The 20,115-nt window shown below is 41.7% G+C and overlaps 1 protein-coding gene across 1 annotated transcript in view; it reads left to right on the plus strand.

Moving 5' to 3' along the window:
- Positions 1-15,573, plus strand: part of LOC308294384 (integrin alpha-11-like) — a gene marked incomplete at both ends in the record, with an annotated part of 45,200 nt that extends 29,627 nt beyond the window's left edge. Inside the window, 13 exons of the mRNA XM_080737116.1 lie at positions 44-154; positions 1,268-1,353; positions 2,998-3,205; positions 3,760-3,858; positions 6,633-6,709; positions 7,090-7,173; positions 8,633-8,834; positions 12,181-12,294; positions 12,866-12,949; positions 13,191-13,301; positions 13,944-14,039; positions 15,290-15,403; positions 15,487-15,573. Coding sequence (XP_080593242.1) covers positions 44-154; positions 1,268-1,353; positions 2,998-3,205; positions 3,760-3,858; positions 6,633-6,709; positions 7,090-7,173; positions 8,633-8,834; positions 12,181-12,294; positions 12,866-12,949; positions 13,191-13,301; positions 13,944-14,039; positions 15,290-15,403; positions 15,487-15,573 — 1,473 coding nt within the window. The remainder of the gene's footprint in view (positions 1-43; positions 155-1,267; positions 1,354-2,997; positions 3,206-3,759; positions 3,859-6,632; positions 6,710-7,089; positions 7,174-8,632; positions 8,835-12,180; positions 12,295-12,865; positions 12,950-13,190; positions 13,302-13,943; positions 14,040-15,289; positions 15,404-15,486) is intronic.
- Positions 15,574-20,115: the final 4,542 nt, after the last annotated feature.

The raw sequence follows: 20,115 nt of genomic DNA on the forward strand, positions 1-20,115 counted from the left end.
CTCTCTCTCTCTCTCTCTCTCTCTCTCTCACTACTCCCAACAGGAGACAACAGATTATGGTCGCCCCATCATGGTTTCCATGGAGGCAGGCCTACAGACCCCAGACGAGGGTCCGGTGTTGGACCCAGACTGGCCCACAAGCCTCAGAACCCAGGTCTGGGCCTGGTACCTGATTCTAGTTCAAACATGCACAAAATGCTTCTCTCATTCCTCCTGCCGTTTTTGGACATGAGTGGACAATGGGTGTGAAACGTGTCAGTGTCACTGTCAACTGTCACACAACCAAGACGTGTCAAGATTTGATATGACTTGATATGTGACACGACTCCCAGTCGCATCATATTCATACAGACAGTGGTTTAAAGTAACAAAGTACATTTACTTAAATAATGTAATTAAGTACAATTTGGAATTATTTGTACTTTACTTGAGTATTTCCAATTTCCAGCACTTTTAGTTACTCCACTACATCTCGGATCGAAATATTGTACTTTTACTCCACTAAATGTATTTGAAAACTTTAGTTACTAGTTACTTTGCAGATACAAATTATAATATTATAAAACAAACATAAACCACTTTAGCCTTGTTTTATACCGTGGCTATTTGAAAATAGCCGATCTACAAGCTCACAACGCGACGCCCATGCATTTTGCATCATATGACCAGTTGTTGCATGCTGAAATACTAAAGTATCTAAAAAAACAGATTGAACACAAAAAAGTAACTCAGGATTGTGTTGATCATGTCCCAAACAACAATAAAATAAGAGAAAGAAGATAGCAGGAGCGCTACTGGTATCCCTCAAACCACCGGTGCTCATGAAAGGGAATACAATGAGCAAAAAGAGGAAAAGATGTGCCACAAAAATGTGTTACAGTAACACCCTGAAGAAGGCGTTTGCCGAAACGCGTTGGTGTTTTTTTTAATAATGTTCTAGGCTTCTAGCCCATGTAATAAAGGCCTTTTATTGTTAAATCCACCTGAGTGCCTGGACCTGGATTTTTGTGCCTCTGTGGCACATTTTTTCCTCTTTTTGCTAACAATAAAATAAGATCTGGTTGTCCCAGAGGTGAAGTGGTCCTTTAAGTACATTTTGATGCCAATATTTTCATACTTTTACTCAAGTACATTTTGAATTCTGGACATTTACTTGTAACGGAGTACATCTACAGTGCAGTATTGATACTTTAACTTAAGTACAAAATGTGAGTACTTTTCCCACCTCTGCATACAGCAGTGTTTTGATCCTTGTCTCTCCCCATAGCTTCCCTTCTGGAACGGCTGTGAAGAGGAAGAGAGATGTGTGCCTGACCTTATCCTGCAAACACGCACTGACCTGCTGGATGTCAGGTCTGACATGTGCACGCACGCACGCACACACACACAGAGACACACGTGCGCGTGCGCACAAACACACACACACACACACACACACACACACACACACACACACACACACACACACACACACCCTGAGCGTAGTGTTAACTAGAAAAGAAAATTTCGAAGAAATTTTAAGTGTGCCTGCAGCTCGCTAAGTGTGTGCAACCTTGTATGTGTTAACATTAGCATCTTAGTTAGCATTAGCATTTGTTAGCATTAGCACGTGTTAGCATTAGCAATATGGTTTCTTGTTTTTAAGAAATAGGCTCCTCCCACAAGTTCCGCAAGGCAATTACGTTGTCCCGTCGCTCCCGAGATCGTTTGTGTTTCGTTTTGAGAGGGTCGTTCCCCCTGAAAAAACATGTTTTGGCATGAAACGGTTACGTTTTGCGCGTTTGTGGTGCCCCCTATGGATCGAAGTGGAAATGCTTTTGGGTATATATTCAGTATAGCACCCCCCACTTGTGGTTAAAATTTGGTGTTGACTGGATGTTTCGTTTGTGATTTATGGCTACTTCTTACAAAACGGGCTCCTCCCGCTAACTTTGGAACCCTGTTACGGAAGAACGGTATGGACTATCAAAAAATTCAAAATGGCGGAAAATCTATCCTGACGCAAATGGGCGTGGCCTATATGAGGAGATGCGTCATGACCCAAGGAATCCAGGGAAAAAGGAATTTTAATTTTCCGACCCACGGTTCAAGAGTTACAGGCCGAAAGGTAAAGTAGACTGTTATAGCGCCACCATGAGGCCAACTGACAAAATTATTTTTTATTTAATCCTTGATATCATTATAAATCTCCTCTCCAAGTTTTGAAACTGTAGCCCCTATGGTTTGCGAGAAAAAAAATATTGAATGTGAGTTTTTGCGATTCCCATTATAAGTCAATGGGTAAAATTAATTCACTAATAAATTAATATCAATTAAACGATACAACTTTTCTCTTAGAAAAGTAATAGCACACCATTCCCGGCCGAGCCGCACGTTTTGATGTATATATTGCGGCGGTGGCGTAAATTGTGCGGCAGTTATTAGCGCACCAAATTTGCAAGAACGTTACTTACTTAAGTATGGCGGATTACAATAAGTGTTTTGCCATTGCATGGCAGGCACACTTAACTCATACAGTGCCAGGCGACTTTTAGAGCAACTTTCTCACTATGGGCTTCCCTGCCAAGCGACTTTGGGCGACTTTTACTTAGAAAAAAAACAAAAACAAAATTTTTTTTTCAAAAAATTTTTTTTTTCAAAAAAATGTTTTGGACCCCAAAAAATTTAGTAGGCATGATAGAAATCGCGAAATTGCATGTTTAACCCCCATAGCAACCCCATCTATCAAACATGGCAGCCATCTTTGTTTACATTTTAGGAAAACATAATGGCTATTATCTCAAGAATGCCTGAACGGATTTCCAATCTTTTTTTTTTGTTTGAAAGCTGTGAACAGCCTGCACAAACATGGTGCATGATCTGTGCATGGGTGTGCATGATCTGTGCACTACAAATTACATGGAAGTCTATGGAGAGGGCTGGCACTAATGCCACTCGAGGGCATTTTTAATTGGCAGTAAGTGAGTTAATGAATGGTTCCTCTCCTCTATGCTCCAGACAGTTCTGTGGTAGTGTGAAGGAGAGAGCTGCATGGTCTCTGTGTGGCCACCATGGGGCGTCCCTGGACTCCGGGTACGTGGTGGAGTCCGGGCGGAGGAGGGTGGTGGTGTATGCTCGCTTGGAGAACCAGGGAGAGAACGCCTACAGAACCACACTGAACATCAGCTACTCCACCAACCTGCTCTTCTCTTCTCTCATCGTCAAGGTTAGACAGGAGGAGGAGCTAGTCATGGAGGGGCGGAGTCAAGGGCAGGGATGGGACGATATGAAAATTTCATATCACGATTATTGTGACAAAAGCGATTTACAATCTTATCGCTATTGTCCTGGGCCAGAACATTTGCCAAAAATAGCAGATCTACAAGATCACAACGCATCGCAACATAACACGTTGTGAGCTTGTAGATCGGCTATCTTTTGGCAAAGAGATTTGTTAGACAGTGAAAAAAAGACTGTATCAAGTACGTATATTATAAGTACCTTTTACCAATTATAGAGGGTTTAAGTGGTACCGGATATGCAGCTCAGCAAATAAAAGGTGAATTGATCTCAGTCCATGACGGAGGACGATATCACGATAAATTAAATCTCCACGATACAATTATCGTGAGTGATTTATATCACGATAAACGATAATATGGCTTATGGTCCCATCCCTAGTCAAGGGGTAGTGGTACAATGGGCATATTGTATAGTGATGTACTGTTGGTAATAATGATAATAATGATAATAATAATAATGCAGCTCCTCTCCACACAGGACCAATCAGATATTCAGATGGAGTGTCACTCTGTGGAGAGACGGACCAATCAGAAGATGTGTAACATCAGCACTCCCTTCTTGAAGTCTCTGTCCCAGGTAAGTAGCAGTAGTGCTAACAATACATATTGAAATGAACCACTTTCAATCTGGTGTCTCTTTTAGTTTTCTTATCGCACAATTTTCTAATTGCACAATTTGAAAGTATAATTAAATTAGGGCTCAAGTGGTTATTAACCACTTAAATGGCCAGTTCACCTCTGGGACAACCAGATCTTATTTTATTGTTGTTTGGGACACGATCAACACAATCCTGAGTTATTTTTTGTGTTCAATCTGTGTTTTGAGATATTTTAGTATTTCAGCATGAATGATGATGCATTTTGCATCATATGATGCAGCATGATGACTCATATGATGCAAAATGCAGGATTGTGTTGATCGTGTCCCAAACAACAACAAAATAAGATCTGGTTGCCCCAGAGGTGAACTGGCCCTTTAAACCCTCACCCTCAAGGGTTCAGGTTAGGGTTTGCTCTAGACTATCACCTTTTTCCATTTACACCAAATCTCTTCAGCAAAAATAGCTGATCTACAAAGCGTTATGTTGTGAGCTTGTAGATCTGCTATTTTTGGCAAATACACCCCAGTGTAGGGATGCTTGTTAAACTACAGATCTGCTATTCATAATCTCATGCTGAGATTAGAGCCAAAAATATCACATTTAAAAACATCAGCACTAAATGTATTGGACTAGTATGTAATGTTGCTGTAACCTTTTTACAGATTAGATATTTGGCGATTACAGCAGGATAGAACACAATTACTACATCAATTTCTAGAGTTGCTACACAATACCACTAATAATAGTTATTAAACAGGAAAGGGAATATGCTTTGAACAGCAGCCATTGACTTGGTGTTTCATTAGCCTAATGACCATTCCTATAAACCTGATCACAGCCCCACACCCCTCTCTCTCTGAGGCCCCTGAGGGCTGACTTCAGAGCTGCCTGTCTGAAAAGAGTCTGTTTTATTATCTGGGTCCAGGCAGCAGGTTATTACTGGCTGTTCCTTTACAAGGCGTTGGCTGCTGGATGCTGTGGGACGTTAGCCAGGGGCAGGCAGGCAGAGCGCTGCCTGGAACAACCTGTCAGCTGGGGGAACATCTGAGCTGTAGAACTTACATTTCATTAGTTGAAGGTCCTCCTCTCTGATTAGAGGTGTGTTGATTAATGAAATCAACTGAAATCTTTTTCTTTTTGTTAGTATAGAAACAATAATACGAAGGGTGTCTGGGTTGTGTAAGGCAGGGGTTCTCAACCTGTGGGTCGGGACCCCCAGAGGGGTCCCCAAATTATTTTGGGGGGTCCCCAGATGATTGTTTTCTCACTCAAAAGTGTATAGAGGGTATACACATTTCTAATGTGACAATTTAAGGACCTAATACCTCTAAAATGACAAATTAAACATTGGCCAAATTGTGAAACATTAGAGTCAGAAATTGTGAAAATAGCCGATCTACATGCTCACAATGCCTCGCAACGCAAGGCGTTGCTATTTTCACAATAGAACCGTGCTATAAATGTAATGCCTCTCAAGTACTGTACTCGTCAGGTTTTTTGAGGGTCCCCAGTTAAAATATGATAACCACTGGTGTAAGGGGTAAAGTTCCTGCTCACCACTGTGGAGAGACAGGGGTTTGATTCCATCACAGTTCCTCCAGCTTGGCTGTGTTCGTGGGTGGGAAGCCAGCAGGGGAGGGTGATCTCTGTCACTGCACTAGCAGGTTTTTGTAGTGTCCTTGCTTTCTGTAAATCGCTCTGGATTAAGGACGTATACTGAATGCCTAATGGGTCTTCAACAGAGGGTCCGGGCGAGTTACTACAGAGGGGCTGCCAAATCTTTGTGTGATAGGATACTTTTTTTTTTACCTTAACCACTTGAACCCTTGCATCCCTAATCTGAGGAGAACTTTAGCCAAAAATAGCAGATCTGCAACCTCTCAACGCCGGCTATTTTCGGCAAAGAGGTTTGGTGTAGAAGGACAAAGCAGACCAAGTACAGAGTGAAAGGTCAAGTTTACTAAGTATCGAGGGATTAAGTGGATAAATAGGCAGTGGTTCCCAACCTTTATAGCTCACCCATGTGACCACTTAATGATAAATCAATCGATCGTGTTCTGGCTTGGATCAATGAAAACCTATTTTTCAAGGTTAATGTTATATTATCTATAAAATCTTAGTGTTTTGCCAACTATTTGGAGGCCCACTTATATCTCACGGCCCGCAGGTTGGGGATCGCCGAAGTCAGGGATAGGAATGACAGGGACTGCATGGGGTAATAATATACATCATGTAATTCACCATAAATACAGTAATACATCATGATGTGACTGTTTCTGAACAGTCACTAAATGTTCAATAGTGATAGTAATAAACCCTTTAACTTAGGGGTCTTCAACAGGGGGTCCTCAGAGCTACTAGAGGGGTCCGCCAAATCTTTGTGTGTTAGGATCTATTAACCACTTGAACCCTATCGCATCCCTATTCTGAGGGGAACGTTTGACAAAAATAGCCGATGACACTGCTGTCAAACAAGTCTGTTATGAAGCTATCTATGAAATCTATGACAAAGTTAAATCCGCAATACAATTTCATACAATATGTAGTGGGGGTCCCTGCTTCATCTCTCTCTCTCTGGGAGAGGGAACGTTGAAGACCCCTGCTTTAACAGTAACCCAACCTTTGTCTTTCATCCAGTGACAATAATATATGATGTACAGTATAGCTGTTCCCACAGCAACAACAGCAGCATGCCATGTGACAACGTTTCCGTAGCAACAGTAAAACACTGTGACTGTTGTGTTGGCAGGTGTCCTTCGTTCTGGAGTTTGAGTTCAGTCGCTCCCCCGTCCTGGACCATGCAAGGATCGTCATGGAGACTGGCAGGTGTGTGCGTGTGTGTGTGTGTGTGTGTGTGTGTATAATGAGGAGGATGTACAGTAATGTACACCAGTGGTTGTTAATATATTATTTTTTATTATAATAATTAAGAAACAAATTTAGGAAACCAAATGAAGAGGTATTTACTTGTGACTCAAATTGGTCTGTGACTCACTGTTTGGGAAACGGTGGCCACTAGACTGGCCACTATGTGTTTACCAATGACTTGAGACCTGTGTGTGTGTGTGTGTGTGTGTGTGTGTGTGTGTGTGTGTGTGTGTGTGTGTGTGTGTGTGTGTGTGTGTGTGTGTGTGTGTGTGTGTGTGTGTGTGTGTGTGTGTGTGTGCGCATGCGCGTGTGTGTCTGTGTGTGTGTGTGTTAACCAGTGAGGGCGAGGAGGGTTACCCAGACGACAACATCAGCGACCTGTACCTCCCTCTGAGATACCAGGCTGACCTGCTGTTCACCAGGTGAATCACTCACACACCGCCTGCCTGCCTGCCTATCTGACTGACATCCACACCAGGCACCCAATCCTCCCGGTCCTCTGTGATGCCAGTTCCTCACAGTGTGACAGTATGAAGCTGATCAGTCGGACGGTCAGCTTTTTTCGAGATACGTCAGTTACAGATGGGCACGTTGCACACACATACTGAACACAGAGATCTAAACCTATAAGACCTGGAACGCATCCGTGTCACTCTAGATTTTAACCACTTTAAACATTGTTTAATGCTTTAACTATATTAGAAAATAGCAGATGTACAAGCTCGCAACGCCGCAGGCACTCTGTGCCGCGCTGTGAGATCTGCTATCTTTTTTTCTTTTAAATACTTAAAAAGATAAGAAAAGAAAAAAGACTATTCCTGCATCAAAAGTAAGCAACAAACTATAGCTACCAGTAAGACGCCTAAGGGCGACAAGCGACCGGAGAGGTTGTGCCATGTCTTGGTCATCTGGCCAGTGATGTATATCGGACCAGTTACCCATATATGGAGACCCCTGGTACCCATACAGTATATGGATATCCATGTACTGTATATGGAGATATGTTATTTGTTATGTGAAAGTCCAATGACGTCTATGACATCTGACATCATAAATACAATCCCTTTTACGCCCATATATGGAGATCCCTGTCTGTAGAACCAGCCACACAGATATGGACTGTCTTGGCTATCTGTCTTGACCATATATGGATTCTGTTAGTGTGGTAAGTTGGCCGATGTAGCCTCCATATATGTGCATTCCTGTTAGATATGGGCTTAATATTGATGACATCAGGGATCTCCATATGGTTATAAAAGGGATTCTGTTAGTGCGGTTCCCCTGACATCACAGTGATGTCAGAGCGTGATGTCAGAGCGTCAAACCCATAGACCGTAAAAAGCGTACACGGGCAGCTAGACGGACGGAGACATGATGTGCCGTTTCTCATACTAAACTGCGACCTTCGGTTGCAATAAATACTGGTCAAACATTGACCAAATGGTCAAATAACATTAGAAAGGGGCAATAATTTAGAAAATAGACAATCACAATGTCTCACGGTTGTAGATCTGCTATTTTCTCAATATTTATCTGTGGAACCGAGTCAATCAAAAATGAATGCCTCGACTCCTACAATTCCAAGTGCTTGTCAGGGTCGGGGGGTTCCTAAGTTCAAATATTGACTATTTTGGGGGGGGGGTCACGGCCTGAAAAGCTTGAGAAGCACTGCGTCTTGTTAACGTTCTCTCTCCATCGCCGTAGTCTGCCTGCTTGGCAGTGCTTGCCATAGCAATGTGGGATACAATTTCAAACGTCGACCACAGGTGGTTTGGTGAGACAATTTGAGGGCAAAACAGGAAGTGCAATTATCTGCAGGGGAGTATGATCTAAGAATAGTATAACAAGTTAACCAGTTAACTCTCTCTCTATATATATTAGGGACGCCAGCCTTCCTCCTCAGTTTGACATCAGAGCAGGATCCTCCTCGGCCTCTTGGAGCCAGACAGACTTCAACCTCACCTACCAGGTCAGTCACAACACCACCACCCACACCTACAACCACAACAAACACTTCAGCTACAGGAACAGCTTCAAGCAACACAACCACACCTACTACAACCACAATACTGAACCAAGGCCCGTAAAGCAGTGGTTCCCAAAACTTTTCATGTCAAGGACCCCCAAATTGACACATATTAGCCCCGTGGACCCCCATTTGAAAAGATATGCCCCCATAAGAGACGATTTCTTCCAGATATAGCAGTGATTCTCAAACAATTTTATTTCAAGGCCCCTCCCAGCATTTTCATTATTGTGGGCTCGCCTATAAGGCGAGCACACTTTAGATATTGTCATTATTTCTATACTAGGCAGGCATATCAAGTATCAAAAAACTTCGGTTCCTTTCTACTCTTACATACTTAGTGAGAAAATGAAAATAAAAACATCAATGTGTTCAGCTTACTGTGGCGAAGTATGCTATTACTTTTTACAGCAATCGGCCAAATGGTGGCGCTGTAGGAAGCCTTCGAAAGTGCGATCTTTGAACAGGTATAGCTCATGCTGTGTTATAAATACAGCCATGAAACCTGTATACTCTTATGCGTCTCCTCATGCCAAACAACTTTTACCCTCTAACTTTTGACCTCTGACCTTTAGGTCTCCCACAATTCGGAATTATATGAAAAACAGTAAAAATCTATCTCTTCCTGGGATTTTCGCGTCAAGTGCACAAAACTTTTTTCACATGAACTTTGGACCAATACGGTCAAACTGTCTGGTCGGATTTCTTTTAAAGTGAAATATAATTTTTTAATAATTCAATCAATATTGCGGTTTTATGCAAATTATTCTTTTGCCTCTAAATCATACATGCAAAGTTACGCGTTCATGGCATTTGGCAAAGATGTAGAGGGTTAGTCAAAATATCACTGAAACCAATCTTATTCCAATTGGCCAAAGGGTGGCGCTATACGAAGCGTTTGAAAATTCAAACTTCAAACGGGCATAAGTCATGACTCGTTTCGTTTGAAGACATGCAACTTGTTACACGCGTGCTTTGACTCGAGCGGAAGACATCTGTGTCGTTGTTAAGTAAGCTCCGCCCTTCGATTTTCCGCCATTTTGAGCACTTTGTAAAACGCGTAAACCCGCTTTTATTCTGGAATTTTCGCTCCACGTGCACAAAACTTTTTTTACGTGAACTTTGGACCGATATCTAAAGATCTGTCAGATCGGATTTCTTTAAAATTGAAACATGCTTTTTTAAATAAATTCCATGAATATTGCAGTTTTAATGCAAATTATTCTTCTGCCTCTAAATCATACATGCAAAGTAACATGTTCATGGCATTTGGCAAAGATGTAGAGTGTTAGTCCAAATATCACTAAAACCAATCTTACCCCAATTGGCCAAAGGGGGGCGCTATATCATTTTGAGCAGTTTGTGAAACGCTTAAACCCGTTTGGATTTTTTTTTTGCAATTTGCATGAAACATTCTACACACAATCTAAGGACCTTTATCTAATATGCCTATGAAGTGCACACACACAAAAAAAATAATAACCAGTAAGACTCCCTAATCGGGAGATAAGCGACCGTAGGTCTCGCTAGAAGAGGGCCATGTGAGAAATGAGGGGTGGGGTCTCCGCGTTGCCTTGGCGGACGAATAGGTACCGGCCCCGGCTCTCCCGGACGCTCCTAGGCCGAGTTAGGGCATTTTATGTGAGCTGCAGTGGAGGGGGTCCTCCACTGGGGGCGCCACCACTTTTGCATCCGTTCTGGAGTAGCAGGAGTGGGTGGTCCCCGGGAATTCCCCGTGAGCAGCCCCGTGGGGGTGGTCATTTGGTCATTTTTGCACATTTGGTATTTTTTTTACACCTGGGGGTCCCCCAGGGACCTGGGGGTCCCTGGAACTCCTTGGGTCCTTGGAGGTTGTAGTTTGGCAGGTAAGGAGTGTGTGTGCAAAATCTGGCATGGATCGGGGCAACGGTTGCGGAGATATGAGCAGGGCAAAAGTGTGACGTCTGACGTGTGACGGACTGACGCACGGACACCTGGTGGAGCTTTCTGTAGTAAGTGCGACCTACGGTCGCAATAATGAATATAGCTGCAAGCAGCGATAAAGTGGCCAAAGCCAAAAACACCTCAAATCATGAACACAGCCTGCAATGTGCGTGAAATCTTGCAAGCACATTCCCAATAGGTCAAGGAACAGATACCACCCTTCTTACATTGGCCTGTTATAGCGCCACCAGCGGGTCAACTTTTGCACAACACATTTTTGGAACAAAATGGACCAATCTTTGACGTCAGTAACGTCAAAGAGAGCACTGCCTGCGATCTTGACATTTTGTACTTTAATAGCCATTGTTTTCTGGCTTGAAGCGAGCCCACAATTGTTTCGAAGGAACAATATTTTTCTAGTACTGGAGTATAGACCCGAATTTGATCTCTGGGACCCACAATCTACACCATAGAATCATCAAGTGTTAATTTAACTCTGTTTCTGACATAATCGCAATTATTTTGTCATAATCGTTTCCATGTTGAATGTTATTGTTGTTCATATATTAACATAATAACATTTTCAAAACTAGTGGAAATAGCAGATCTACAAGCTCACAACACGTCGCAATGCTACGCGTTGTGAGCTTGTAGATCGGCTATTTCCACTATCGATGTTCTTTTTTACGTATAAAGTTGTCAAATATGTCAGTAATTTCTTTGTATATTTAGGTTATCTCGTATCTGCCATGTGCAACTTCAAAGCCTACAAGCCAAACAGAAATCACTGTGCGTTTTCAGCGTGTTGTGAATTTGTAGATATATTTTATTAACCCTTTTTTATGAAGTTCTGCACCTCCTCCTTCAGGCGTGGTTCTGGTTATAATGGAAGCATTAAAAATGGGTTCTGGAAAGTTTCCGGTTATGGAGGGTTCTGGGTTCCTTTGTAGTTGAAAAGAACCATGTGTTGATGCTGCTGATCCCTGCTCTCAGGGGCGTCACACCAAATTCTGGGCCCTGGGTACAAGGATTCACTGCGGGCCCCCCATGAATGTTAACTATTGAAAAATAGCAGATATACAAGCTCACAGCGCGGCACCGAGTGCCGCGCTGCGAGCTTGTAGATCTGCTATTTTTGAAAAATTGTGAAAATTTGTGCAAGAAACCTATGTTTCCATGTCAGTGGTGCTCAAACTTTTTCAAGGACCCCCGAAATGATATGTATTTGGCCACGGACACCCCATCTCAAAATATTTCGTTCCAGGGACGCCCCAGAAGCAAAATATTTGAGTTTCAAAGTAAAAAATAAATACATAGGCCTATATTCAAAGATCTACAATTACAAGTGCCGCGCTGTGAGCTTGTAGATCTGCTGTTTTTCAATAGCTAAAGTTACTAGGGCCCCTCCACCTTGGGCCCTAGTAACTCAGTCCCACTTTTCCCCCCCTTGTGACGCTCCTGCCTGCTCTCCCTGATGCAGGTCCAGAACCTGGGCTTCTTCTCCGTGTCAGAGGTCATGTTCTGGGTGGATGTCTGGGCTGTGACCCCTTCTGGGAACCAGCTAGTGAACATCACAGACTACAGCATCGAGCCGGTGAGACCAGACTTGCTTCAATTTGAACTAAACACAAGTCAATTCGTGTTCAGTGGCCTTGTATGTCTCAACCTGTTACATTTCAGGAAATGGCAAATAGAACCTGTGTTACACACTGGAGCAAATGTAGTTATTTGCTCTTAACTAATACTTTATTGGTTGAATATGTAAAAATGATTAAAACTAGTGAAAACAGCCGATCTACACAAGCACACAACGCCTCGCGGTACGAGGCGTTGTGCGCTTGTAGATCTGCTGTTTTCACTACTTTTGTGTGACAGCCTTGTATGATGACGCAGGGCTTTACTTTGCGAAAGAACGTACACATTTGTATAAAACCTACAGACAAACATATCCACTTACGCTTTCAAAATCATTAAAGAAAATTGCTAATCTAGAAGATGCAACTCATTGTATTATTCTATTATGGATTGTACTATTTTCACAAATTTTATGTGACACAATTTAACAAAAAATAAACAATATGGAGATACAGGGTTTATGCCCAACAGCAATGATGTGTCAATAGAGTTGACATGACCCTTACATGAGCTCTCTCTGCTCCTCTCAGCCTTCAGCAGCCTCTCACTGTGTTGTGCCCGACCAGCAGAGTTCCATTCACACCCCAGAAGACCTGTCTTACCTTTCACAGCTGGTACTGTTGAATTCCACTCTTTACTATTCTGTGTACATGCCTATGTCTGTCTCTCTATTCTGTTCTCTACCTGTCCCAATGCATCTCTGTCTGTCTGTCTCTACCAGTGTCATACCGGTCTCTCTACTCATTTATTTCATACAGTAGTGTACACACGCATAATAGTATAGTCACGCTTTAATCACAAAGGATAATGGTACGGAATTGTGACAGCAAAAATGTGTGTGTTTGTGTGTTGTAGAACAACAGTAACAGTGTGAGTATAGGTGTCGAGTGCAAACTGAGTGTTCCTGCCTACAGAGAAGTCAAAGTGATGGTCAGAGGACAACTACAACTCCACACTCTACTGTCTGTAAGTTGGTGTGTGTGTGTGTGTGTGTGTGTGTGTGCGTGTGTGTGTGTGTGTGTGTGTGTGTGTGTGTGTGTGTGTGTGTGTGTGTGTGTGTGTGTGCGCGTGCGCGTGCGTGTTGTACCAAGTTGTAACTGTCTGTCTCGAGTGTATTCTTATACAAGATTATATTTGTCTGTATTGTTCCAGACATATGTCCATCCATAACCCAGATGTAATACTATTTAGCTACATGAGCACCAGTGTCTATATTCTGGGGGGAATGTTAGCTCTTCTAGCACTCAATTGTTCCTTGTTTCTTTGCCTCAAGTCTTTTCTTGCTGGCATACTCTCCCTCTACCAGGCTAGCTCTGGTCTTTCTTGGTTTCAAATCAAAAGAGTTAACACTTACGGTAGTTCCTGATCCATACCTCGATTTGTAATTCACTTTATGCATGTGCATACTGTACGTTCCACCTAAATTCCGTCTGCAGTTTGCCTCCCAGTGCAACAAATCTGTCCTTAATACATGGTTACGCGTCTATTCTGATCTAATCAACAGATTAAACCATTATTGCTTATGAGTATATTTATTTACCATTGATATTATTTATATTGTGGTACCAAGTGATGTTATCATTGTCTGTGTATTGTATGTTGTACCAGGTGAGTTTCAGATCCCTAGGCATGCTGGTCTCTGCTTCTATCCAGCTGAGTCCCTCCAGTCCCATGTTCCTACAAGAGGACCGGCCGCTTAGACAGGTATCACACAACATCACACAAAATACCTTGACACACAAGTACAGTACGGTTCAACACAAGATGATGGAGTTTCCAGTTGTGGAAAAACACAGAACACAAAACAGCTTTCTCTCAGTCTCTTTCTCCTATACTGACTCCCTCGTTTCAACTCTCTCTCCTATACACTGTCCTCCGATTAGCTTTTCTTCTGTCTATCTCTCCATCTCAGCTTTCCTATTGTTTATCTGTCCTACACGGACTACCTATCAGCTTTACTACTGTCAAAATAAAGAAAATGTTTTAACAAAGAATGCAATAACTCCCTTAATAGCCTATTTGCTGATGTATTTCTGTAGCAGCGAAAGACAGTGGAGGTATCAGAGATACAATAATGCTGCCATCTGCAGTCCAAAATGTATATTACAATAATCTCAAGTATAATGGAATATACATGTTACCGGATGTTTGGGTAACTCAGGACGTTCTATGTAAGAGCGCTTGTTTTGTCGTTCACCACACACCAATCACCACCAGGTGGCGACGACAGCCATTCACTAGTGAAGGCGCTGACGTCACTCGTTTGCGACTCTATTTGCGACTTTATTTACTAGCCTAGCCTAGCCTAGCCTAGCCTAGCTTAGCCATTAGCTCCATTGTAGTCACTTGGACAGGGCGTTTATCGTGGGCTTGCCCAGGCCTTACGGCCTGGGCATAAATATAACGATTGCATTCACCACGGCTTCGTAACTCGCGCGGCGCTCCGCCGGCCGCGCGGCCCTGGCCCGCTCTTCGCGGCCACTCGCACCTGCGGTGCTCGGGGGCGAAGAGCAGGACCAAGGTCCGCTGGCCTGCGCGCCGCTTGCAATGTCGTGGACAATCGAGCGGCTCCGTTCCGCCCCGTGCTGCACGACGAGTGCTCCGTTTCTCGACCGTCCTGTTTCTCTAACAAACCGTGACATACATACCAGTAGCTTAAATTGAATATATAATTTTGTGCTGTAAATTCTTCTCAGAAAACAGTAAACTGTTTTAAATCCCTGTCATTTGAGATGTTCAGCCATGTGATCACTTTTTCCTTCATCTTGAAAACTCATCACTCAACCACCATAAAACAACCAGAAGCGGTGATAAAACTCCAGGAAAAATGTTAGTGAACAACGTGTTTATTAAACACCCTGTTAAAGTAACTCTTAACTCATTGTGTGTGTGTGTGTGTGTGTGTGTGTGTGTGTGTGTGTGTGTGTGTGTGTGTGTGTGTGTGTGTGGTATAGATGGTGTTGGAGATGCATAGAGAAGAGGAAGTGACTATTCCTTTCTGGGTCATACTGGGCAGCTCACTGGGAGGCCTACTGCTATTGTCCTTACTGGTCCTAGCTCTCTGGCAGGTACTGTCACACACTCTCACGCCCAGATTAGAATCTGTCTATTCTTTCCTTGCATATTTTAATCATTATTTTTATTCTGTCAGCTGGGCTTCTTCAACCGTCGGAGGAGAGAGGAGGAAGAGGAGGAACAGGAGCCAGTAGTCAACGGGAAGCCAGCAGTTGAGCTATGAAGGCACCAACTGGTTGTGTGACTCTGATAGACCAGTGGTTCTCAACATGTGGGTCGGGACCCCCAGGGGGGGGGGGGGTCCCCAAATTATTTTGAGGGGACCCCAGATGATTAACTTAATGTGAAACATTGTTTTCTCGCTCAACAGTAAACAAAGCAACATAAAGTTTCAGTGCATGGAGGGTATCTGCACATTTCTAAAGTGACAACGTAAGGACCTCTAAAATGACAAATTATACATTGGCCAAACTGTTAAACATTAGAGGTAGAAATTGTGAAAATAGCAGATCTACATGCTCACAACGTCTCAAACCGCGTTATACAAAATGTAATGCCTCAACTCTTAGTGCTCGTCAGGGTGGGGGGGTCCCCAGTTCAAATATGATTATTTTGGGGGTCGCGGCCTGAAAAGGTTGAGAACCACTGTGATAGACCGTCCACTTCACTCAGGGACCCTACAGCCCCAGACAACCAGACTGTCACTGCCCACCAGCAAATGTTTAACATTTTAATTTGCAGTGTTAGTGAGAGCAGAGGAGGAAAATATAGAATAAGAGTGCTGGTTTGTCAGGAGAGCGGGGGGTGTAAGGTATTTTATAAAGAGATGAAATGTAGATCATGACAGAGAGAGACTGGATAGACAGTACCTAGTGAAATCTCACTGGGCCATTTTACTAAATGTTTGCACAGCTTCTAGCTGACTTTTGCATCAAGAATCATACGCAGCTCACAAACCAAGTTCCATGGTTACTGTGAGACATTTTGAACTTCCCTAGTTGATATCAAGTCTGATTTATTCTTAGTTGATGAACAGCGGTATCGCTCACCGAAAATACAGTAGCTTCCCTGCAGATGAGTTGTAAGCCTGTAGATCTGCTATTTTTAAGTAGAACTCGGGCTTCGGCATCCCATCTTACAGCTGAAGCCACACCTTCAACTCAAAGTACAGTACATCTCATTATGTAAAGGATAATGCACAGTGAGAGGACATTGTATGCAAATGTGCCCGCTTATTACATATTTTGACATGAAATATGAATTTAAAGATGTTATTAGCTTACAAGCTTCTGCTTCCAAAAGTAACATAATTAGAGGCAGAGCAGCGGCCTACAGAATGCCTTCATTGACCAATGAGATCAGAGTATTCAACAAAGCTGTGTTATAAGTAATTATATTATAAAAGGTAATGTGAGGATCATAACAGCCAGACTGACCCGGTACAGATGTTTTTATATGTAAATAAGAGAACTTTATTCTGATAACAGAATTCAGAATACGACACTACCTAAAAATGTCTGGTTTTTAGTATCAAACGCTCCCAAAATGTAAATGTATCTTTATGACACGTTGTATATTAATGGCAGTTTTATATCTGATGCACTTTGGTTGTATAAAGCTGAACTTGTTTTGTAAATATGCGACTGTACCGTCACTAAAAGTTGTCAGAGAATTATTAACAAGGATAGTGGCATTATTGATAGAATGAATCAGGTAACTGTGGTGGCTGTTTTATCAGAGTTAGCAGCTACCAACACTCTGTCCAACCTGTGGATTTATCTGTCAAATAAAGATATTTGATATAAAATAGCATCCGTGCACAGGAGTTTTACTTTGATGGAGCATCTAGGATCTCGTCCTACAGCACCCTACTTCAGTTTTATACTGTTAAACAGGGCTGACAACTTCACGGTATGTTTCTTTAATTTTGTTCACAAAGCACTGGCATATCTCCTGCACCACAGAGGCATGGGAGATGTTAAGTAAAGTAACCATTTAACTTTTTAGAACTTTGTTACAAATAATGACCAGCTGCGAGGAGCTAAATCGGCTGAGGTTTTCACCAAAGTTGACGCCCCTTATGGCTTTGGAGCAGTACATTGAAGACTTTATTACACATTTGCATGGGTAAAGGTACAGTTTTATGACAGTACACTTCACTGGTACAAGGTCACTAAAAGGATACATCAGAAAAGCTTTTGTGCTTGTTTTGTTTCTATTGGGGTTAGGGTTATATCTGACAGATAGACTTGGCGTGTGTATCACAGAAGACCCGAGAGTGTTGTGCAGAGTGGGAGATCCAAACATCTTTGTATCTGTCTGTGTGTGTTAGCCTGCATAAGTGCGTGTCTATTTTGTTATATCAGTGGTGCTCTTATTCATGTCAAGGACCCCCTTGCAGATCTACAAGCTCATAGTGTGGCACCAAGGGAAGTGCTATGAGCTTGTATATCTGCTATTTTCTTATAGCTAAAATCTAAAATGACAGTTTCTTTCTAAACAAATGTTTCAAAGCTTAGGTCTCATCACTTTAGTGTCATAATTGGCTTTTGGTCGTAAACGCTCTCTAATATTATATTATATCATATTTCATTTGTTTCATCATATTTTGAGTTCTGAACTGTCTCATGCCATGTCCAGTATGAGTAAAGACAGCTAAGAGCAGGTGAATGAAATGATAGTTAAAATGCTGTCTGTCATGAATAAATAATACCTTTGTTTAAAATCACTATGACATTCACATCATCATTAATTCAACCACTAGATGGCAGTAATTATCAATCAACACTACACTGGCTGGCTCGATGAAATGAGTACAAAAGATTAAATGTAAGCATAGTACTTTCTTGGGTTTAAAATCCGACTAGTAGACCTTTGTATCTGAACTTTACTGTTTTTTGGGGGGGAGGATTAATTAATAAATACATTTTCTTCAAATTAATTATTTATTACATTTTCTGCCTAGCCGGAAATGCATGTTTGACGTAGGCGGAAGAAGATCATGGCGGCAGTGGCTGACTGCGCAGTCGCAGCTGCTACACAGTGAGCCGATTTAAAATGTTATAACGTTTTCTGCTGTAACATTTCAAACCGAAATCATTAAACAATCCTTTCAACTTTCAAGGTAAGCCGAAAGATCATCTTAATTATTAGCTCAGATGTTATTTTACCCCAGTTTCTGTCGATTCGTTGTCTGTTTGTCTACAGCTACAACTCCGGGCTGTTTAGTGTTTACTTACATGGCTTTGTAGCAAATGTTCCTGATATTGACTCATAGCTGTTTTCGTTTTACGGTTAGTCAATTATCTTTTATCTGTTTTTATTGCGCTATTAGATACGCCCGTTACATGACGTTTTCGCTTTCGATTGACATGCCACACGCAGTACAGTAGACTGTTGTGCATCGTATTTACTATTATTTACCGTTCGATATCAGTCTGGACAAATCAAAAGAGACCCAATGGTAACTAAGTTGTAGGCTGGTCAGTCTCTTTTTTTCTGGTTGGTTCCATTCCATTGCAGTGCTTCTCATTCTCAAACAAAGGATCCCCATTTACCCGATATGTATGTAATGTATTTCAGTATTTGAACAGATCATTGGTAGAAAAAGTACTCACATTCTTTAGTGAAGTAATTAAGTATCAATAATGTAGATGTACTCTGTTAAAAGTGAAAGTCCGGAATTCAAAATGTACGGTTTGAAGATTGATTTTAGAATTTATTAGAAGTTTGCAATAGAAAAAAGTACAGTATCATGACAGTACAAATCACTGGTACAAGGTCAACTATTGGAGATCCTAGAAAGCCGAAGCTTATTTCCACAGGAACCATACTTTAAGTATCTCATAACATTGAAAGACAGACGGATAGAACATAGTACTTTATCTAGGATAATATCAGTTTCAAAAGCATAACATCAAATACAAAGTCTTGAATAGAAGTATGAAAGTGTTTTTTATTTTGGGACGTTTGTAGAGAGAAATGTCCCAAAATAAATTATTTTGGGACGTTTGTAGAGAGAAATGTCCCAAAATAAAAACAGTTATGATTTATGGCTAAAAGTATTGGCATCATTTGTACTTAAAGTAAAGTACCAAATGTTTGAAAATAGCATTGCGACGCGTTGTGAGCATGTAGATCTGCTATTTTGAAATAGCCTATATAGCCTAGGTATAAAAAAGGGCTAAAGTGGTTTATGTATATTTTTATAATATTATAATAAGGTAACTAGCAACTATAGTTGTCAAATAAATGTATAGCCTACAATATTATGATCCGAGATGTAGTGGAGTATAAGTAAAAGTATTGAAAACTAACTACTCAAGTAATGTAAAGGTACCTCAAAGCGGTACTTAAGTGCAGTACTTGAGTAAATGTACTTAATTATCCTACACCACTGGAAAAGATGTGCCATGAACTCTCTCATAAGAGAAGATGTCTTAATTTAAGGCTTCAATTAACAGCCTCAACCAGAAGGTTAGGGTCACTGGCCAAGTGGCCACTTTTGAGAATGAGAGCCACTGCCAGTGCCTTAAAAGGACGGAAGAGTTAGTGTGATGCACCTAGTTGAGTTAGCTGGGGATGTTGTTTCAACAGTTTATCTAGCTGCGCCTATCTATTTTAATTTAACTCTTGAGTTGGTTAAATTAATTTACACAGGATTTACTGTGCCTCCCCATCACGATTCCACCATAACAATGCAAATGCGTTCTGTAATGCAAAAGAACAACTTAAAACATTTAATGCTTTTTCTTTTTTCAGACGA

Source organism: Nannobrachium achirus, assembly GCF_963921795.1.
Source record: "Nannobrachium achirus genome assembly, chromosome: 11".
Lineage (NCBI taxonomy): Eukaryota > Metazoa > Chordata > Actinopteri > Myctophiformes > Myctophidae > Nannobrachium > Nannobrachium achirus.